This window comes from Volvox carteri (assembly GCF_000143455.1).
Source record: "Volvox carteri f. nagariensis unplaced genomic scaffold VOLCAscaffold_85, whole genome shotgun sequence".
In the NCBI taxonomy this organism is placed as follows: domain Eukaryota; kingdom Viridiplantae; phylum Chlorophyta; class Chlorophyceae; order Chlamydomonadales; family Volvocaceae; genus Volvox; species Volvox carteri.
The window spans coordinates 241,140-263,521 of NW_003307628.1; the positions used below are offsets into that span (position 1 = coordinate 241,140).

At 59.0% G+C, this 22,382-nt stretch overlaps 2 protein-coding genes across 2 annotated transcripts; both read left to right on the forward strand.

Annotated features, from left to right (window-relative positions):
* Positions 1-471: 471 nt before the first annotated feature.
* adk7 (adenylate kinase) lies at positions 472-13,918 on the forward strand (the record flags this gene model as incomplete). Its single annotated transcript, XM_002958042.1, has 14 exons — positions 472-619; positions 1,142-1,431; positions 2,098-2,208; positions 2,579-3,641; positions 4,108-4,323; positions 4,977-5,209; positions 5,573-6,352; positions 6,883-7,416; positions 7,689-8,143; positions 8,582-8,714; positions 8,867-9,039; positions 9,805-9,997; positions 10,508-10,672; positions 11,027-13,918. 14 exons carry the CDS (start codon positions 472-474, stop codon positions 13,916-13,918), a joined length of 7,386 nt encoding a protein of 2,461 aa, XP_002958088.1.
* A 2,069-nt stretch (positions 13,919-15,987) lies between these two features.
* On the forward strand, positions 15,988-21,009 carry VOLCADRAFT_107960 (uncharacterized protein; the record flags this gene model as incomplete). Its single annotated transcript, XM_002958043.1, has 7 exons — positions 15,988-16,410; positions 16,986-17,039; positions 17,404-17,541; positions 18,110-18,298; positions 19,094-19,172; positions 19,675-19,728; positions 20,146-21,009. 7 exons carry the CDS (start codon positions 15,988-15,990, stop codon positions 20,484-20,486), a joined length of 1,278 nt encoding a protein of 425 aa, XP_002958089.1. The 3' UTR covers positions 20,487-21,009.
* Between the last annotated feature and the right edge of the window lie 1,373 nt (positions 21,010-22,382).

Genomic DNA, 22,382 nt, shown 5'->3' on the forward strand with positions numbered 1-22,382 from the left:
TACAGCTAGGTTGCGTTGCCCACAAACCTGGCGCCGTAAGCAAGGTCGGCACTTCAAAGGCTGGGTCAACATTCTAATCGCAAAGCCATACGTAGGTTCAACACCAGCATCACCCTGGACATAAGCTTCGCAAGGAAAGAGAACAGGGGGAAGTCCGGACAATGTCCGTACAAACTACCATATTTGCAAACTTTCTTCGCCAAGGGTAGTCCAACCCTCTCCAAATTTTGAACGCGGAGAAAGTGCATTGTATGCTTGTATTATTATAACAGTACACAGCGTTTGCTAGCTGCTACTCACAAAGCTCGAAGGTGCTACCGGACTAGACTATCGCAACGTGATTTTATCACTTGTCGAATTAATCATATGATATGCGAGCAAAAATGTTTATGACAGTCTGTTTATTCTTACCTTTGTGAAATGTTGAGCATTCGCGCTCGGCAAGAACGAAAGCCCTTGGCATAAGCTTCAATGGCGCCGAAATTGGATGCAAGGGGGAAGCCTGTTGATCCAAAGGCTAGGAACCAGGCGCCTCCAGTGCCCCAGGTTTCCTTCCTTGACCGTGCCTTCCCGCTATGGCTGGAACCTGGAAAGGAAAAGGACGAAAAGGAGGCACCCGGTGAGAGGATAATCAGGTTTACTCGAAGGTGTCATGCGTACTGGTTAGTGCCGCGGGGCATGCCATAACGTGCACATCAGCAGGTCGCACGAAAGGAAACCGGCTGCCCTTACCGCGATAAGGGGCGACGGAGATCTGTAGAATAGTTCTGCATGACAACCTTCTTCTCGCAAGAACTGCCGGAAACAGAAATGGGGCAGGTCGCGCCCACGGAAACCCGCCGTACGGCTAACCAAGCGGCCAACGCTTGCAACTTGTGATTTTGGTGGCCGCTCAACAGGCCCTTTAGACACCAGCCTCATCACAACTTATGGAACGCTGCTAAGCGGCCTGCCCTACAGCCACGCCCCGTGCACTGGGCAATGTATTGGAGCTGCCTCCAGGTATCCCAACTCGACCTATCTCCTCAACTCCTGCACACACTGCAACACACATACGCCCCGCATCGCACACCCTACGCCCCATCTTGTGCTCATGCAATCCCGCCCATCTCCCTCCCTCGCCCAACCCTGCTTCTCCCAGCCCAACCCAACGAGAAATATGAGGACATTGCGGGGCTTGCGCTGCCACCGGAGACCCAGATGTTTCTAGACACCTGGAAGCGGCCTGAGGAGCTGGTGCTTAACTCCCCGGACGTGCCCATGGTGCTCACGATGCCGCTGCAGCAGCAGCCTGAAATGGCAGGGGCTCGCGAATCCAGGGGCAAGAACGCGCCTGTAGTAACCTCGCGGGAGCTGGAGGGCACGCTGTCCGCAGGGCACCGCACATTTGACTGGCTCCAGGCGGTGTTTGTGATGGTCATCTCGGCGCAGGTGCGGAGCCGCAAATGGGATATACTTGGGGCGGTGGAGGCTCGGCCGTGTGCCGCCGTGTAAACCCCGGATGGCCGTGTGAGCCCGTGTGGAATCCTGGATCAGCGTGGAACGGGTGGCGGTGGTGGACGGCGGCAGAATGAGCACACGGCGAACTACTGATTTAGCCGCATGCGTCTGGCAAAGCATGAGTTCGACACGCCATGTGGAGCTCGTGTATCTCCCGGTTATCGCTACAAACGGGTTCTAGGGCCCAGTTGCCACGTAATCCGGCGGCCTGGAAGTGGGGAACTGCCCGGCTGCTAGGCAGGCGGCGTGGTGGACTGTTTGCAGCTCCTGGTTGTGGTAGGGTGGTCACATGTGATTGGCCGATGTCCCCTCTGGATCCCCTGGGTGGGGACCACTTCCGCCGCTGTGGGTGGGAACTGCATAGTTTACTCGGTTGCCTTCCCTGGGCGGTCGGTGTGGTGAATGTTCCGGGTGGGGGGGATCGCCCTGGCAGATCGTGCCGGCCGTCCTGTGCCAAATGCTGGGAAATCGCTGCGTTTTCCTGATGTGGGTCATCGCAGCATGGTCGATAGTGGACCTAATACGTATGCTCCAACGGGCGCAGGCAGAGTGTGCCGTTCCTGACCCCTCTCTTCCTCTGGTTTGCTGTACCCGTAGAAAGCCGTGAAGCCTGGCGAGTACCTGTGGGAGCTCATCTACCCCAAGGATAAGGACGGGCAGGCCACCAAGTCCCAGAATGGCAAGTACAAGATCAAGCTCTTCATCATGGTGAGTTCGGGGAAGTCACTGAACTGAACGCAGGTCGCTAAAGGGCGGCCGCGCTCATACACCTGAGGAGGGGAGCGCGAGCTCAAAGGTGGATTCATGCAGTAGTGCGCTTTGCCTTATGCTCTCCAGAATTCCAGCTCCATGTCAGCGCTACTGCGTACAGGGAGAAGGTGCTTGGGAGGGTCGTCGAGGCCCTGTTTTTTTCTCGCGGAGGGAGGACCTCTTGCTGGCTTTCCACAGTTCCAGAAATACCCCTTCATAGTCTGGACATGTGCTCGCCTCTCCCCAGCCTTTTGAGTGATCCAGCGGCTTTCCGTTCCGTACCCTAGCCGCTGTCCGCCATGACCTCCTCAATATCTTCCCTGTGCAGGACGCCTGGCGCACGGTGTTCGTGGACGACCGCATTCCCGTCGACCTCTTTGGCCGGCCGCTGCTCGTGAACGCGCGGCCCATCCAGCTGTGGCCATTGCTTCTGAGCAAGGCCGTGCTCAAGGTGCTGGCGGCGCAGCGCATCCTGCACTGTGGCCTGCCGCACCAGGCCGCCGCCTTTCAGCTGCTCACTGGCTGGCCCCAGGAAGACTTGTTGGACCCCCTTTCCGGCACGCGGTTATCGGGCGGCCGCGCATTCGACCGCTTGGAGGACGCAGTTCGCGGCAATGAAGAACGCGCAGCACGCCACGCGGTAGCGGCCGTCACGCTGATAAAGCGCGCTCTGCCGACGCGGCCCCCGCCGCGATTAATCGTGCTGGTGGGGCCATCAGGCGTGGGGCGCGGCGCGCTGCTGCGGCGCCTGGTGAACGAGCTCCCTGACAAATTTGGCCTGACGGTATCGCATACCACGCGGCCGCCGCGTGAGCATGAGGTATCTGGCTCAGATTACTTCTTCATGGAGGTGACGGTGTTTCGAGAGGAGGCAGCAGCGGGGCGGCTTCTGGAGTCCGCACCCGTGCCATCGACGCGCGGCACGCACCTGTATGGCACCAGCTTCGCCACCGTGCGTGAGGTGGCGGCGACGGGCAAGCTGTGCCTCATGGGCCTCGACGTGCAGGGCGTCCGCAGTCTGCGTGCCAACAAGCGCATTGACGGGCTGTACGTGTTCGTGGCGCCTCCCTCCCTGGAGGAGTTGGAGCGGCGGCAGCGCGCACGGCTCAAGGAGGCGGAGTCCACGATTGCAAAGCGTCTGGCGTGGGCCGCCAGCGAGATCGAGCGGTCGCAGCCTGGCGGCGGCGTCATCGACAACGTGGTTGAGAATGTGGACGACTCGGAGGCCGTGTACTTGGACGTGAAGGAGGCCATCTCCACGCTGTCGCCCATCATCCGCAACAGGCTACACGGCCTGCCGGCCTACGTGCTCGACTACGCGGATCTCATCGCGCCCAACCTGGTGGAGAAGCCCTTCCTTAAGCCGGTGGTCATCACGGGCCCAACCACAGGTGGGGTAACCCGAGGAGGGGGTGGCAGACTGTGTCTGGTGGTAAGCAAAGGGAAGCGGGATGGGTTGAAAGGCTCGGAAGGGAAAGGTCAAGAGTACGGGGTACGAGATGCTGGAGGAAGGGGCATTGCATGGTCTACTCATATCATAGCGCATATACACCCGGCCGCCATTCATTCACAAGCACCATACGCATATATACCCATCCCTCCATACAAAAGCCCCACGTGCTCCCATGCTCGTGCGCTATCGACATACACACCTGCGCAACCACGCAACAAACCCTCACAAATACTCGAAACGCGCTCACCTAGACCAGCACACAAATGCCCTCATCGTCATCCAGGCGCGCTGACCGTCGCATTTGGTAAACAGGGTTTTGTTCGGATTCGTGGTGGTTCGCTTTATCCCTTACCGCAGCTCCCCGTCCCCCGTCCTCCCTTTGCATCGCACTTGCTCCGCTGCAGGTGAGCGGCGAGCCATCATGGAACAGCTGGTGCACGAGTTTCCCGACGTGTTCGCCTACCCGCGCTACACCACAACTAAGCCGCACCACGAGGAGGCGCTGTACCGAGTGGATGCGCCCGAACCCCCGGAGCAGCCGCAATGGGAGGTCATCAAAAGCAAGGACGGGGAGGACGTGCACGTATCCCGGCCTACCCACGCGTCCGTCCCGCCGTCAGGTGCGCCATGAGCCAGAGGGGAAGGAGTGGAGGGGTTAGGAAGGAAAGGGAGTATTGGTAGCTTAGATGAAATGGCGTAGGGTTGGGAAGGGCACGGGCCGCACAGGGGGAGAGGGGAGGGAAGCTGGGCAGGTTCAAGGGCGGGGCAGAGAACGCAGCGTTTCAAGAGGTGCTGTTGTGGTTATGAAGAAGGGCTGGGAGGCTGGCGGGTCAAGCGCCTTGCAGGGAGGAGTGGAGTGAAGCAAGCGGTTGGACAGAGAGCGCGTTTGGACTTGAGATTGGATGGGAAGCATTTAACGTGCGTCTCTTCGCTGTTCTGCAGAAACAAACCAGCTAGCCATCCATATAAGCTCCTACCTTTGCGCCCCCGCGACTCCATGCCCTTAAAAGGCACTCCTGCCCGGCTCAGGAGTTGTTGTTTGTCAATCCAAGGACTGTCGTACCCTCTGGGATGCTTCCATACAAAACATCCTCTCTCCTCACACTCCGCTTGCCCGCTCCCCCAAGCGCCTCCACTGCCCCATTCCACACCCAAGCTCGCGCCCTGGTCTCCTCTGCGAGTAATCCGCGTCGTCCGAGAATTCCCCTTAGCTTCTTTCTGCATCACCTTTCTGAACCCCGGCCCCGGCGCCTGTTTTGGACCACTCCTCCAGAGTTCACGGCTTCCGCCCAGGCTGGGACCTTCTTGGAGTGGCACACGGACCTGTTCAAGCACCCGCTGGTGGCCCGGCAGTGGGGTGTCACGGCGGAGGCGATCAAGGAGGTCATCCGTGCGGGCCGCCTGCCGCTCATCGAGTGCGAGACGGAGGGTGCAGAGATGCTGAAGAAGCGTGGCATTGACTGCCTGACCATCTTCCTCAAGCCGCCCAGCGTGCAGGTCTTCGAGGTGAGCACGAGGGGCAGCTAGGGGTGCTGGTGGTGCGCTCCCTCCACACGTTCCCACTGGCTGGCCCCTCCGGCCCGCGGCAGCCCTCCTGCTACCACTAGACTAAGGCTCCGGGTCTTTCGCTTTCTTTTCCTCTTAAGGGCCGTCCAAATCAACTGCCCATTAACTTGCTCGATTCGACAACGAGCCCCGCGCCTCGTCAGCCTGAACGCTTCCCCCGGCTTGAAGGGCCGTGCTCCGTCACACGCCATCAGCCTACAACCTTAGCCTGCTGTGCATGTATCCGGCATCCATATGCTTACAGCACTGGGCCCCGCGCTGAATTGACCGACACCAATCCTCCTCCGCCCCTATTCCCAATAGGCGCGCCTGCGGCAGTATCTCACAGAAACCGATGAGGAAATCGCCGCACGCATCGACATGGCGCGACGTGAGATGGAGGCTGCCTCCGCGCCCGGGAATCCCTTCGACGCCAGCATCGTCATCGACGACCCGCAAGCCGCTTACGACCAGCTCACCCGCCTCATCAGCCGATGCCGCCCAGACATCATCGTGCCGGAGGAGGAACGCCAGGCTGAGCCGCCGCCGCCGCCCAAGCAGCCTGTGCTGGTGCTGTGCGGCCCTGCCGCCGGCGGGCGTTCCGCACTCGCCAAGCAGCTCATTAGCACCTTCCCTGACAAATTCACCGCGCCAGGGCTCACAACGGATCGGAAGCCCGGCAAAGGCGAGGTCAGCACCCCAGCGCTTACCTTCGTCGCGCCCAAGGACCTGAGCCGCATGGCCGCAGAGGGCCAGATTGCGTACCAGCGCGCCGGCGACGACAAAGGCTCCGGCAACATCGCCATATCCAATGCGGCACTGCTGCGCGTGGCGGCGGAGAACAAGGTAGCGGTGATGGAGGTGCCGGACTACATCACCGCGCTGCCGACGCTGCGGAACGGAACGGTGTTGAAAGACGCGTTGTACGTTTTTGTGGCGAGCCCGGGGCAGCTGCGCGAGGCGTTGGAGATGCAGCAGCGGGAGGCTCTTGCCCGGAGCAAGAGCGTCAAGGGCGGCGCGGCTGTGCCCGGGGCCAAGGGCCCGGGACTTGCGGCTCCCTTGGATTTGGAGGGGGCGCTTGCGGACCTAGACCAGCAGGCGCAGGTACGCGCGGGAAGGAGCTGTGGTGGTAACACATTTTCGTAGTTCCGTGCGGTGTGGTGGGGAAGGAACGGGAAGGGTCAGGAAACACCGTGAAAAGCAAGTCCGCAGAGTCGAAAGCCGGGCGTGAAAGTGCACATTGAGGGCTGTTGAGTAGAACTGGCAAAGGTAGCTGGAATGGAGATAGTGGGAAACGGCAGGTTCAAGAATGGGAACGAGGCAATGCGGCAAGGGAGGGAAAGAATGGGGCGAAAAGGTACCTTGCAATGGATTTGAAGCATCAAGGCAGGCAATTGGGGATGATCAGCTTGGCAGGCCATGGTGTTGGGAGAGTGCGTTGGATGAGGACGCGAGGGAAGGCGAGATGAACGACGAGGCGCTGGCGGCGAAGGGGCCTGCCTGCCTTGCTGGTCATAACGCTTGTTTCGAACTACCACTATTACCATAGGGCATGGGCCTCTACTGCTGAAAAAAACCTGCAACCTCTTCCTGCCCCCGAAAACCCCACGCGTCGTGTCAACACCAACCCGCAGATTGCCTCCTCCGCTGCCTCGGCGGATTTGTACGACGTCGTCGTGCGTGCAGACGAGATGATTGACCTCATCAGCACTGTACGCATTGCGCTGGCGTCCCACGTGCCGCACGTTGTACCGCAGCCGTACCGCCCGCTAGTGCTGGCAGGCGCCTTCGGCACCGGCAAGCGCAAGCTCCTCGCGCGTCTGTTCGACGCGTTGCCTGGCCGCTTCGCCGTGCCCGTCATAACCACGACCCACCAGCCGGGTCCCAACGATCCTGACCCCGCACGCGAGGGCATGGTGGTGGTGGATCGCGCCGAGGCGGAGGCCATCATGGCAGCCGAAGGCTTTGCACTGCACAAGGAAGTTATGGGCGATGTGTACGGCACAGAGCTGGCGGCAGTGAAGAAGGTGGCGGCCAGCGGGCGGGTGCCCATATTGGAAGTGGACCACGTGGCGGATGCAGTGGAGCTCCGGCGGCGAGGCTTTGACGCCACGTACATGTTTGTGGGCATGGAGGACATGGGCAAGCTGCTGTCGGTTATACAAGAGGTAAGGGGGTTCGGGATGGGGAATTGCAGGCAAGGGATGAGGGAAGAGGAGAGGAGACGCTGTTGTCCTTCGCTTCCGCTTTGTGCGGTTTATTTCGAGGGAGAGGATATCCGCGTGCATGACCAGCCGTGTTGCCGAACCTTCCAGCACAGCATGTGCCATTACGCTACATTTCTCCTGGCAACTACACAAGCGTGCACACCGCTATCTTCCCTCCCTCCCCTTGTTCCTTCTCCTTCTCCCACCACCACACGCCCCGCCGCCGCTCGCAGGAGCTTTCCTCCAACCCTCCGCTGGGCTACGAGCTGCAAGATGCCGTCAACCTGTTCTTTGCCACCGCCAAGGCCGAGACACTCGCCTCGCGTGAGGAAGGCGTCTTCGACGAGTGGGTGGTCCATGCACCCGACGCGCCGGATCCCTCCTTCATCCGCCTAGCCGAGGCCGTACACCGCCACTACCCCGATGTCGTCACGCGGCACTTCGTGTGGGGCTACGGCCGGCAGCTGTGGGACCTCTCAGTTCGTAGCCACGGGCTGCGGCCCCTGTGTGTCATGGTTCTGGGCCCTGCTGCCGCTGGCAAGAGCACGCTGTGCGACATGCTGGCGGGACATTTTGGCATGCCGCATGTCAACGTGGGTGACCTCATCTTTGAGGAGGTACGGCAGAGAACTGCGCTGGGGTTGGAGGCCAAGGAGTACATGGACGCCAGCAAGACTGTGCCGGACAGGTGGGCCGAGTGAAAACCGGGTTAAGCGTAGGAAAGGCGTAAAAGCTCGAACAAGACCAACAAGGCGTGGGGGAAAGAGAGCGTGGGCGCTGACGTGAGGGTGTGTGAAGCAGGCGGGCTACACTTTTCGACTTGCCGGTAAAACCCGATGCCCACGTGATGCCATTTTTGCGTTGCGCGTGTTTTTCCGTCTCGATGGTTCTTTTCCTCTGGCGGGGCCGCGTTCCCCCCATGCGCTATTCCGAAACCCCCCGACGAAAGAGCAGCAATGACCGCTTCCGATGTACGATACCTACATGATTATGTGTCATTATGGAATCTCAGCTTTCATGGAGGCGAACGCTGTGTTCTGTGTCTTGTGCGTACAACCAAGACGGCTGTGTGCTCAATCGCCCCGTGACACCTCTCGTTGGTGCTGTCTGCTCCGCGCTTCTGCAGGATCTTCTTTGCTGTGCTCCGCACACGTCTGGCCGAGCCGGACTGTGTGGCACGCGGCTGGGTGTTGGACGGCTTCCCACACACACGTAACCAGTGTGCAGAGCTTGAGGAGATGGGCATTATTCCAGATAAGGTAGGCAAGGCAAGGAGGTGAAGTGACGTCCCTACCTAGGTGGCGCCTAGTTGCCTGCCTGCTGGCTGACCATCTGTCTGGTTTGGGGACGTCCCGGCTGATGCTTGCCCCTTGTGGCTGTCTGCTTGCTCTGCCATTCGTCACCCGTACAGGTGCTGTTCCTGGAGGGTGAGCACGCCACGCTGCTGGACCGCACCCGCTACCGTCGCTACGACCCTGTCACGGGCAAGGTGTACCATGTGCCGGATGAGGGCGTGGATGCACTCAGTCCGGCAATCATACCGGAGAAGCCCGACGGCACCCCGGACGCGGAGGTCATGGCCAGGTGGGTGTCTATGTGTGAATGTGAGGGGGGAGAGAGGGAGAGTGTGTGTGTGAGGGGGGAGAGAGAGAGAGTGTGTGTGTGTGTGTAGTGTGTGTGTGTTGGGGGCCGTGGTGATCACCTGCCAGCCATCGCGTCGCTGGAGGCGAGCACGGTCCCGGTGCGTGCCAGCCAGCGGGGGTTATTGTGTCTCCATAGACTGTTACCCGGAGCTTCCACAGCACACGGCGTCCCTCGTAGTAGGTCCTCGGGAAGGTGGGGCAGCAGCCCGTGTGTTTGCTGTCGTGCTTGTGTGCGTGTGCTGCCTCAGCTGCCTCAGCTGGGACGAGCGGACGCTGATAACGAAAGCGCCGATCCGCAACGTCCATCGGGGTCATGTTACCGTGGCGCAGCAGCGAGCGAATATACAGGGCAGACCTCCTGACTCGCGGCCGACCTGTGTTTTGGTGTCCTACCATGGTGACCTTCCAACTCTTGCTGCTGCCATCCCCTATGGCCGCACCATGTCTTCCTCTGGTCCCCTCCGTCGCTGCCATCGGCTTTCTTTCTCCCTACCCCACGCCGCTAAAATGTGCCCCCAAGGACTCCTTCGCAATACCCGCGCGTACTTCGATCCGGTCATGATGAGGTTCCTGCCAGGCCCGCGGAAGAGCCCTACACCTCGGCTACCCCTCTCCTGCAGTCCCCCTAACCCGGCTCCCCTTACCCTTCCTTGCATGTTCCTAATGCGCATTTCCCCTCCCTGGCCTCCTTCTCCGTGGCTTATAGGCTGGTGAGCCGCCACGACGACAGTGAGGAGAACGTGATGGCGCGTCTGAAGCTGGCAGATGACCACTACGGGGCGCTGCGGGACGCGTTCGCGGACATCTCGTTGCGGCTCAGCAGCACCTCCGACCCGCGCCAGCTCTTCCAACGCGCCCTGGACTACCTGACACTTGAGGCCAGGATGCCCGAGCTGCAGGTGGGTGCGGGCATGAACTGCGCCTGAAATGCTACTGTCAGTATAATATATTACATTATACATATTATATTAATATATTTTTTTATGATATATACCATTATATTATATGTAAGGAGTGCATGCGTTCTTTTGCTTGTTTAGCGCGTTCGGTAACTTGGATGCGGTGGATCGCAAGGCGGACCAACGACTTAGTCGAACCCTTGACATGCACGCAAACAGCGCTCCGCAACAGGACACTATCCACATCCTCGTCATCTCAGCCGTGGCCCAATCAGGCAACCACTCACCTGTTCATGTCTTACCGCTCGTGCAGCCTGCCAGGAAGTCACTCTTTTTTTTTGAAAAAAAGGTCTCCTAGCCGTTTCCTCGTGTACTCCGCTGCTTGCACATTTCTCCATAATATGTATGTATTACATATATGTGTATATGTATACACACATGGATATATTTCTTATAACACACGCTTGAATATACACACAATTGGATGTGCCCTATTTTTTCTGTCCGCAGGTCATCCCCTCCACCTCGCTTAAGGAGCTGCAGTACCTGGTGGCCGCCACCCTGCGATACCGGCGGCGGCAGCTGCTGCAGCTGCAGCAGGATGACGGTCGCCTGTATTGGGTGGACGCAACGGAGGTGCTGGGCAGCAACGCATACTGCGCGCTGCTGTGCCAGGTGGGCAGGTGGTGGTGGTGACGGTCGGGTGGGTGGGTGGACGGACAGATCCGTCCTGCGTCCTGCGTTGGGAGAACGGACAGATGGCCGCGCTTCCCTTTGATGGACTGGATCGGAAGCATCTGTGTCTGCGTCTGCATCTGCGTGTGCGGCAGGAAAGGAAGGAGGGGGCGTGATGGCGGTGTGTGTGTGTGTGTTTGTGTGAGGAGATGGCTGGCTGGCTGGCAAGAAGCGTAGGTGTGAGCGCGGTTGTATGCGCACCTGACCACTAGAACCCAGTATGTAATCTACCGCCCCCACGTGCTGTACGCCGTCCCCCGCCGCCATTCGTCCATTTCCCTCCCTTGTGCACAGGACCCCTCCATCTTCGCCACCTCCCACCAGCTCCGCCGTGTGGACACCAACAAGCTCTCCCGCGTGGCGCTGCTGTACGTGGACTCTCCTGAGCCAGTCAAGCTGCTGTCCTCCCTCTTCACAGGCCCCCAGTACGGCCTTATGGAGGACCCGCCCACGCCACGCAACGTGCTGGTGCTGTCCGGCCCCGCTGGCGTCGGCAAGTCCACGGTACTCCGCATGCTTCTTCGAGCCCTGGGGACGCAGTTGGAGCTGGTTCCGGTGCTTACTTCCCGGCCGCCGCTGCGGAGGGAGCCCAGCACGAATGTAACGCTGCGGCCGCCGGCGGCGGACGGCACGGGTGGCGAGGTTGCGGAGGGCCGGGCGGGGCTGGGGCCTACGGGCCGCGAGCCGCTGGCCACGGCCTGCTGCGTCAGTACTGAGGCGCTAGATGCCGCGGCGGCGTCAGACCTGCTGCTGGGTGTATGCGAGGGCTGGGATGGGCATCGCTACGGCGTACCGCGTGCGGCGCTGCAGGCCGCCTGGGCTGCCGGCAAGTTGGCGGTAATCGAGGCCCCGCTGGAGGTGGCGCTGGCTCTGCGGGAGCTGGCGTCGCAGCAGATCATCTTCACGTCTCCACCGGCTACACCGTCAGGCCCTCACTCTACCGCTGGCACAGGAACCGGGACCGGCGCGCTGGACATCGCCGCCGCCGCCGGCGGGCCCGATGGCGGCGCCGCTGGGGCGGTCCTGACGCCGCGTGTGGTATACCTGACGGCGGAGCTCTCCGACCTGGACATACGGCTGCGGATTCAGGATCAGCGTGAGGAGTCGGCGGTGGGGCAGTGCCTGGAGGCAGCGCAGCGCGAGGCGGCCATGGTGCAGCGGTTGATCAAGGCGGCGGAGTCGCCAACGCCCGTGTCCAAGTCAGCTTCGCGGCTGAGCACGCCGCAGTCGCGGGTCCCGACCCCCGCGACTCCGCAGACGGGCAAGCCCGCCACGCCACTGCGGCAGGGCGGCCCGCCGGCCCAGCTGCCGCTGGACCTCATCCTCACCGACACAGACCCGGTGGTTTCCTTCCATGCCGCCAAGCAGCTCGCTGCCGACAACTGGCGTCGGCCGCGTGCGCAGGCGCCCGGGCAGCTGGTGCTGGAGGCCTATGACTGGCGCTCCCCAGGTGGCCGCCCCGGCCGCACGGTGCAGCGCCTACGCACCCTCATGGCCAATGCCGCCCTATTGGAGCTGCCAAGGGGCAAGCACCTGCTGCGCATCAACTCCGACCCGTTGTTCCTCCACGCGGTGACGTTCATGTCGGCGAGCCCTTGCACCGTCGGCGAGTACAACCAGGTCATGCCGATGCACGACTCAGCCGTACACGTGGCCTCGCAGGAGGGCCGCCACCCCGACATGCCTCCTGACTCTTTGGGTCTGCTGTTCCGATACAACCTGAACCCCACGGACCGAGCAACGGTGGCCGCGCACCTGTCGATCAACGGCGAGGACATGCGCGCGGCGACGCGGCTGTTGCTTGTGGATAGAGCTTCCGGGGAGGCGAAGTTGCTGCCCGGCAACCGGCTACATGCGACAGAGCTGGCACCAGCGCCTTCGGCATCAGCTGCCAGTGGCGGCAGCGGTGCGACGGCGGGCGGCGGCTACTGCCTCATGGCGCTGTACGACACGTCGACCCGGGGCGTGGCGGAAGAGGGTAACTACTGCCTGACTGTGACGTCGACGGGGCCACTGCCTGCGGCGGTGCTGTCGGAAGTGCCGTCGGCCCGCAGCGATGAATTCGTTGAGACATACCGGCCCAACGCAAGGCTTGTCCTCGGTCGCACCGCCATCACCACCACTAACACCTGCCAGGTGGCCATCCTGGCCACCACGGAGCCTCGTCTCCCATTCAGGATGACGCTGCAGGAGGCCCCGCCGGGACGGGAAATCACGTGGCTGGCGTCCGTCGATTACCCCGTGCTGGCGTCGTCGTCCAGCAACGAGGGCGTGGGCCTTGCCATGGCGGAGGGCCCCGCTGCGACGCCTGAGGGCTATGCGCTCATTCCCGACGCGACCCTCAAGCCGGGCAAGTACCTGATTGCATGCACAATCGACGCCAAGGCATGCCCCGTGGGAATGCAGCCCGACCCGCGGACTGGAGCCATGCCTGGCGGCAAGCCGATCAAGCTGAAGGTCTGGGTGCACCCCTCCGCGGACGAGAAGGTTGTCACCGTAATTTCGGACAATAGCCTAGCCCGTTACGTGCAGGGCGTATATGACAAATGGAACGCAGCGCCGGTGCAGCTAATCGCGCAGCCGCCGGCGGGGACCGTGACGTCGGGCAAGGGTGGCAAGGGCGGCAGCGCCACCGCCGCCGGCAATGCGCCGGCTGACAACAAGAAGGCCTACGTTGGCAGCCGCTCCTCCATAGCGGCGGCGATCCTTGAGAAGTACAAGGCGGAGCAAGTGCAGCAAAAGCAGCCGGAGCAACAGCAGCAGGCCGTTGCGGGTGGGGACGAAGGGACGCCCGCCGGCATCGAGGACGGTGCACCGGCGGCACCGCCCGGGACCGTGTCGCGTGTGCTTAAGGACGGCAGCGTGCTTAACCTGGACCCCACGGCCCAGCTGCAGGTACTACGGGATCAGCCCCCGGTGCGGCTGACGGCGGCGCAGCTGGCGGGACGGCAGACCAGCGCCATGGCGGCTGCCGCCGATGGCGCGGTCCGATTGGAGAGCGTTGGAAAGGCGCTGGAGGCGAGCAAGGGTGAACGCGCGGGCTTTCGAGCTCGGCAGGCCAGCAACTTTGCGGAGTGGCGTGCATCCATGGTGCGGGCACAGCGGGAGGCGGCCAGCAGGAGAGCGGAGGTGTTGCAGAGCATCAAAGCGGGGGTGGGGATAGAGGGGCCTGGCGCAAAGAGCTAAGAAGCGCAACACGGTCTGGAAAACATCTGACGTGCGGCCTGGCAGACGGCTATGCGGTGGAATCCTCGTATCATTTTGCTTGGGGGCTTAGCGGTGGCTGTGGACTATCGGCAGGAGGATGGGTAGGGCTTGGCGCTTCGTAAGGCGTTTATGGCACGGGTTTGACCGTGGCTGCTGCGGAGAACGGATGCTGTAATAGCATGAAAGCGCGAAGAGAGACGCGTTGCTGCAAGGAGAGCGCCGCGAACCTTTGCAATTTAACTTCCCATTGCGTTATCGCGAATTAACCCACAGACCCTGATACACGATATGCGTTGCGACAAGGCCGGGCAAGGGAAGCCTGATGAGGGGATGTATGCCCCGGCAACAGGTGACATTCTTGGCGGAGGTTTAGCAGCGGTGGTGAGTAGGGAGGGCGTTGGTTGTGTTACGTCTTAACGGACGTTTGGCAGGTTACTATGTTCGATACAGTGACAGTCTTATGCTTTTAGTTGGCCAGGATGGTCTGTCTACATACGCGTTTTACGACGGAAATGGAGTGCAGTACGGGGAAGCGCAGATCTACGGAAAGTGAGGAGGAATGGAACGCGTAGTTCCTGGGCCGGGACGTGCAGGATTTCCCACCGTGGAATGTCTCAATGAACGAACCGTCCCAACCGAACGCAGCAGGGTGCGGTTAGGGCGCGCCAGGAGACTCTTATCTTGTATCTGTAATGCGATGTGTATGCCCTTATGGGCACATAGGATGCGATACCGCAGGAATAAAAGCATCAATTTGGCCGACTGCCTCCCTTGCCGTGCTCAACGCTAACGGCCCAGCGCCCCTGCCAGCCCAGGGTGCGAATCATGCGGCTTGCATGCTATGTCTGCCGAAGTTTCATGGACCAGCTTAGACCCCCCTGTGAGCAAATACATTGGCAAACAGGGGCTAGCAGACTTATGGGCCCTAGCCATACATCTTGTTGTTTCATCGTTCTTGACTTCAACTGCCGCACACTGTCCTGACGTGTGGCCGAATGCGGTACGAAAGTGACCTAAATTAGGATTGCTGCGCCACTGCTGCTCTTCTTCGCAAAAGGCCGGACACAGATGTAGTAAAGGAAGAACGCTTGCAGATTGCAGCCAATCACCCTGGATCTAGCTTTTTGCCTTGCATGGACTCATGTGCTGTACATGGCCACGCGTGGGCATGATGTGATTACACCATTAATGCCGATTACCGCATCCGCCTACCTGTGCGAGCCTATGCATTCTGACCGTTCCAGTGAAAAAACAAGAAATCCTAACGCATGACAATGGACCAGGGCGACCCAGACCAAACAAAACTCCCGCCGGGACTTTTGTCTCTACAGGACGCTTGGCCCTGGCTCTGGTTCATTCCCAGCCCTGGTAGCTCCCTGGTCCTGTGATAGCTCAATACATACCTATGGATTGCGCTCTATGCTCTGCCCTGGACTCTGGACCCATCTCAGCCCTAACAATAGGCTCTGCCCCATACTTATTGTTTCAGCCCAGCCCTTTGCTGCCTTGAACATGGGGTTAATGTGTTCCCCTGCCCTCAGGCCTGGCCCTTTCATTTATACAGGGTAGGCTAGCCGCAGGTATGGCAGGCCAGCCTGGCAAAGGCAGGCCCTGGCGAATTGTGTTAGGTTGTGATGGCATAGCCTATCCCCTTGACCAAGAGGACTGAGCAGCCCCGATTACTACCCGGGCCTGGCTTTGACCCCGTGTGCAGCCTGGGGGCCTGATGAGTTGTCCCGGTCCGAAATAGCCTGGGCTCCAGACTACAATCCAGCGTTTGCGACTTGGTTGAGACCTTCGGGCATCACAGCAAGCTTTACAGCCCTAGCGAGCCAATATGACTAAGAAGAACGTTTCAGGGCCTTTATGGAATGCGGAGCGAGGCGGAAGCTCCCAGACACAACCTGGGAGCACGTATGGGAGAGACCGATTATTTGCATTACTGACACATAAGCGCGACGGCTACGCCTAGGCTGCGCAGTTCTGTACGACGCTTACTGATGGGCTGTTTAAGCTGTTGAGGCAAATTTGTTAAACTTTCAATAAAAATGCGCATGACCGCGTTACCACGCACCTTAGCTGGGCTGACGTGCATCCTGCTGCTCAACATACTGGCCAAATGCGCCGGTGATACGGTGCACCTTAAACGGCTGCCATACTGCGAAGAACGCTTATCCAAGCTTCCTCAACATCAACCCGAACTTCTGATACTTCGTGACCTCTTCCAAACATGGCTGATGCATCGACGCATAGAGGTAGACATGGAAGCATTGCTGCAGAAGATGCGGGATCCACCAAAAGAAATTCAGGAGCAATTTGCTTGGAGGACGTCCTGGAATGAAAGCTATGTCGCAGCCCGCAAGGAGAATGCAGCCAGCGTTTGCAAAGAGACGGAGGGGAAAATAGTGTCTTTAGTGAAAGATCTTCGGCAAAAGGAATTAATTGCGCCCACAACGACTGTACAGGATCTGGTGAGTTATGGCAGTTGTAGCTCAGCCATCTGGCAGGGGCACAGCTGTCGACTTGGTCCATGCGTTGAGGGACGCGCATCTCCATGCCTGCTTTCTTCCGAGGCGGCATTCTCATTTCGGTTTCTTCCCCCCAGGTTCATTGCACAAGCGGGCACCTGCAGCCCCGACTTTTCCCGGATCAACCAGTGGTGTCCTTCATGCTACAATACTTCAAGCGTCCGCAGGTCATCGACAGCTTCGTGACGATGCTCCAGGCAGGTGTTGGGTCCAGCAAACACATGCCCTGGTCCCTTACTTGCAAAGGGCAGCATCCTGTAGATGCTATCATCCTCACTGCACTCGTGCACCGTCTCGTGTATCCCAGTTTTCAAGCTCAGCTTTTAGAGTCAACCACGTAACCCAAGGCGGCTTCCCAGCTTTTGGGCCTCTTGAGCCCTCCCCGCATGGCTTCGAAGAGGAGCGAATTGTCGTCGTGCTGGGATGTGCTCTCCACCTCATATCTTGTCCTTGTCTCCTCTCTCTGCTACTCATTTGCGATGATACCACTACCCCATGCTTGGGGTCCCGACCTGCAGGCTTGCAACCAGTTGGTCCCGTCACAGTTTCTTATTAATGTCGACAGCCCCCAGGTAGGCCCCGTACAACCCCCCATCACGCGGCCGTAAGGATTTCTTATCGCAAACACGACCTCAGGTCCCCGTACCAGCCTCGACATATCCATGCATGTCCAGTGACCCGTAGCGAGTTCACCGTGGCTGCTGGTGTATTATCCCCACCCCGCAATGCCGTACCTGAGGATAGTCCTCTTAATGAGGTTAGCCATTACACGGGTGCTTTCTTCTTGTCATAACAGTGCTGGTTGCAGTGCAAGAGCAGAGGAGGGATCCGCTGTGATCTGCTCTTGCACAATCAACATGGGTACGTTAGGAAGCGCGGAAGGCGCAAAAGCATGTGGATCCATCCTGTGGATCCATCCCCTTATCTGCGTTCCAGGAGGGCCAGCGCTGGGCCGACTTAAGCTGGAGTACCAACGGTTTTGTGGTCCCGGTAATGTCATACAACGTGCACGAGCTCCGAGGCTATAATCGTCTGGCCAGCGTAGCGCGTGGGAAGTACTTGGTGCTGTTGCAGGTGAGCAACGGGCCGAGGACTCCAGCAGCAGAGGCGATGGGTCTCCCCGGTTCCATGGCCGTCACCATCCCATCACCTGAACTCTCGTGGTCCACCGTGTCTTACTTACACTGTACCCAAGCAGCAGCATTAGCTTTGTGCCTTTTTCGTATTTGCGCCTTCCACTATGTTATGTATTGGAACCGACTGTCCGGCTGTAACTGGTCAAGTGGGCTGGCAGAGCGGGAAATTCCGTCACTTTAAGCGACCATCTCCCGACCATTGTTGCTGTTTCTGTAGCAACGGAGCTGAGACCACAAGTCAGCTGCAGTGTCTGTATCCTCAACGTTGTGGCAAACAGCCATGTTTAACGTTAGACGCTGCTTTGTGCTAACCATACAGGCGCTTACAGCAACCTCCCTCTAGGTGCACAGATAGCGTCCCTGTTGTGGCCGACGCAGGCTGCCCAAATACCTGCACACAACGCGCACAGTTAAAGCATCCTGATACGGATGGATGGAGGGATGGGCGGATGGAGGGATGGATGGGTTCATCTGCTCTCAATTGTGGGTGTTTCCACATACCGCAGGATGACGACCTCATGCAGCCCAGCGACTGCTCCTGGCTACCCAAGCTCGTGCAGCAATTCGAAGCCATGCCCTCCCTGGCCATGGTGGGAATGAACAGCTTCCAACTGTCGCACGGCCCGGGTAACGAACGCGACGCCAGGAACTTCAAGGACCCCAACACAGGAAACAACATGATTTTTGCATTCCAGGTGGGTCAGTTGGTCATTGGAGCAGTAGTGCTGCACGCGTTGCAGAGCGGCGCGGAGAGGGACGGGCGAGGAAATTGGAGTCATGGAGCATCGGAGTTTTTCCATGACACCTCGTGCCTTTTCAACCTTTTTCGGCGGTTGCAACTCCCATAAAAAAGTTTACTTCTATTCTAAAGCTTGCCAAAGCAAGAGTGGGTTGCGAGGTAACATCAGCCTTGTGACCGTTACCTAACGGCGGCCCAGGTCGCGACCCACCCCTGGGCCACCGCACAACGGAAACACAATGCTTATGGCTTTGTGTTTTCTGTGTTATTATTGTTGTAACGAAACAAGCAATAGGTCCACGACCTGTCGTATCACTGCACGGCACGGGGCAAGGCGAACAGTCGCTGTGCAGGAAAAGCTTGTCGGGTAGGGCACGTGTTATCGTTTACATAGTACGATTTGGGTCCAAGCCCCAGCTGCGCCCAGACTACTTGTATCTCTTCTGGCGTTCCTTCAAAGCGCAGTATTGTGAGTAGTCGAGCCTTCATTTCCATACCGCAGAGTCACCATTTGGCAGACACTATCCAAACTGACCCTTGCTTACTTGCTGTGTAATGCCAGCAGCATGGTAGTGCCTGGGATAGCTGAGTAGAACAGCTCCAGGGAAAGACCAAGGGATTTACGGGTTCCGGGGAGCCTCAGCCCAACCAGAGAGAGTGCAGAAGTGGGCAAGCAGCTTGACCAGGGTCCAGGAAGCGGATTGGGAACCAAGCCTGTGTACCTGCTGCATCACTGTGGCCCTTTAATTAGGTGGACTTGGCACCGTTGGCCATTAGGCGCTCGGCATTCAAGGCGGTGGGCGGCCTGGACGAGGGCATGTCCGACCCAGGTGGGTCCGAGCTCAAACGTTTGCGACAGGGAGTGGCACATAGGCCCGCAGCCCCACTGCGTTGCCGGGGCCACACCGACACGTTCCGCCTGTGTGGGTCAAATGCATGGGAGTCGCCGATGAAGCTCTTCAAGTGGACTTAGGGTAATTGACCCCTCGTCGTAAAGGGCCCATGTTGAAACAGTTTCGCCCAAGGCCATGTTTCCCACAGATCTGGAGGGGGGTACTGGGACAGGGAAGTGCTTTGTCGGGATGAAAGGCTTCATCAGATACACCTTGGTGAGCTGTTTGATAGGCCACCACCAACCGTGAGATGTTCCGGAACCAACTCATCAAAATGGGGGGGAAGGCATTGTCAGCATCCCTTATCATACTGCATGATTTCGCTGTGCGGTTCTTTGTAAGCGGTGACGAGCATGGATTCCATGTATGCCCATTGGATACGCATCTAGTTATCGTGACGTGGTGATGAACGCTGCAATTGGGAACTGGCTGACTGCAGGCGAGTGCGGCATTTGGTCGGACTGGGAGCTCTCCATTCGATTCTGGGTAGCAGGTAAGGTGGGCTTGGCCCGACTGGCCCAGTCTGGCGCCCCAAAGGGGGCATGTTATCGTAGGGGCGCAGCATCCGCCAGGGCTGTGCTGCTGGGGGTTGGGAGGGGTAGGCGCCCGGTTGGGTTATTTCGACTGTGTCAAGATGCTGAGCCCCATACCGGCCCCACCGCATCGCGGTACCTGCCGGGGTCCCCTTGCAAGAATCGCTGTCCATCGCACATACCAGTTTGCATATGGGCTCACATATGCATACACAGCACTCGAAGCGGGTAACCTTGCGATTTGACAGGCTTTGGGGCTCGCTTTCTTAATGCACTTTTAAGGCTATGCTTTTTCAATCCCACTGTTGAGATGTTTCGATGGTTGACCACTGCTGCTGTGTGAGTTACCAGTGACAGCGTGATTTTCTGCGGCGCAGGTTACCATGTGGCCTACATGCCCCTCATATCCAAAATGTCCAACGATCCCTCTGATCCGGGTGGCACACACAAGACAGAGACTGGTGTGCGGTGCTGGGGCCGCCAACAGAATATTGCTTCATCTGTGTACATGGCCCGGTGGGGAGCTGGCTGGGGTAACGGGCCTGGCAAGTTCCTCGAGTTGCTCGAAAACTATGTGAGGCTGGTGAACCTGAAGGTCTTGCAGGGGCTGTACACGCAATGCCCGTTCCGAAAGGGTTGTGCGCTGGACGGGGATCCACCGCTGCCAGCGGAGTACAGGGACTACCTGCATGAGGACAAGCCCATGGTCCAGGCGTGAAGCTACCTATCACTCTGAGTCGCCGCTTGCTCTTGCATGTGGGAGTATGGGGGAGGGGATGGAATGATTCATCGTCAAGTATATAGCATGGGTGGCATTTTTTCCATTTATCGATGCCGCGCTGTGATGGACTCGGTGCAGTTCTAGGTGCATGGGGATGAGCATGTGGGTCTCTGGGAGCGCCAGGGAGCGCTGACGGTACGTACTGCATTGGGTTGCTGAAGAGCAATCGGACCTCGCTCAGGGTAGTTACTGTTTGTTTAAAGGCATAGGCGTGAGGAGTGAAGGAAAGCCCTCATTTTTTCCGCCTCGACCTTGGTAATAAGAGGAGCTGCTTGCATAGAGAGGGCCGGTACCGCAGGTCGAATGCAAACACGCAGGTATGGTGGTCTCGTGATCCCTCATGGGTCGTGCGTTTGACCGTATTTGGCAGGTGGTCGTTACGTAACTTCCTGCTGCTGTGGATCGGACAGGGTCAGCCATACGTGCAGCATAGTACTGCTGTAAATTGAACATGTTGGTGCTTCAGCCACGGCCTAGCCGCGCGCTTCCATACGCGGGATGCGCGTAAAAAAACCTAAAACCCTAAAACCACCTTTTGGTGGGTCTTGCCATGTCGTACCATGGTAGCAAAACGCGCGCCTCCAAGCAGCTGTGTCCCAGCACGGTACCTCCGCTGGGGGCAGGGACGTAAGCTGGGGCCGTGACAATTACGCCCAACGTTGCTAACGTCCCTTGGGCACAGATGGGCTCCAACCCAACATACTCCACTCCGTGTAATGCAAACGGCACGTACCCCAACCCCAAACACGTTGCGAAACCCAGACCACGGAATCCGCCGGCCTGCCGGGTGACATGCGGTCGGCCCAGGTTGTTGTGATCTGGCCATGTTGATTCCGTCTCGCCCGGCAAGCGGGTCCGACCAATGTAAACCCTGGCCCGCCGCGGCGTGCTTTCCGACGTTTGACAAGCATGTGTCTCTTTGCACTTGATGTGATAATTGCGAGCGAATAAGAGTTGGATGTATAAAAGCCCGCATAAGACGTGAGGAGTGTTAAAGCAAGAGAGGCAGTGCCGACTGATCGGTCACACCGCTGTCTACGCATCGTGTACGTCTGTACGAAGGTACGTCTTGTACTACAGCAATCCGTGGCCCTACGGAACGCGAAGACTGTTGGGGCATATTACTTATGTCGTAGTGAACGAGATCTAACACCTAGCTTATATGTGATCCCCCTATAGCTGTGGCAAGGGGCACATCGCACTCAGGCGCGCTGAGCCCAGGCGAGCGGGAGGGGATCTCAACATCCTCACTCCGCGCCACAACAAGGACTATTCACCGTCCGTGGGGCCGTGGGTGTCGAGACTAAGCCTCTGGCGTGAGCCTGGGTGAATCAGCATTTACCGACCCCACACCATATTTGTGCAGAACTTGTAACCTGTAACAACTTGTAACCTAGCTGATGCAACCATGACCAGCCATGGCTTGTGGCTGGTTGCTACTGACAAACCAGACCGCCAGATATCTTAAACTCTCGCCGCTTGCTGCTTGTGTATGGGATGATAGTGGGAGTAGGAGGATGGTCTGCATGGTATTCATTCATTTCATCTTGCTTCCGGTGGCGTAACTGAGAAAGGATCCACTGTGGTGAGAGATGCAAGTGCATGCGCGTCATGGCGCATCAGGAAGCGCTGCGCGTGTGTACTGCATCGGCTTTGCTCGGGATCATTAACTTGCTAGGAGCGGCCGGTTGGAGAGCGCTCGGAGGGGACCTCCATAAGCTTCCTTTCGTTGAATTCCGAAGTGGCGATACGATCGGATGGAGTGTTGTCATGTGAGGAGCGCGTGTGATACCCATCACTGCAAAGGCACAAGGCTAACTGTGCGATGTACGA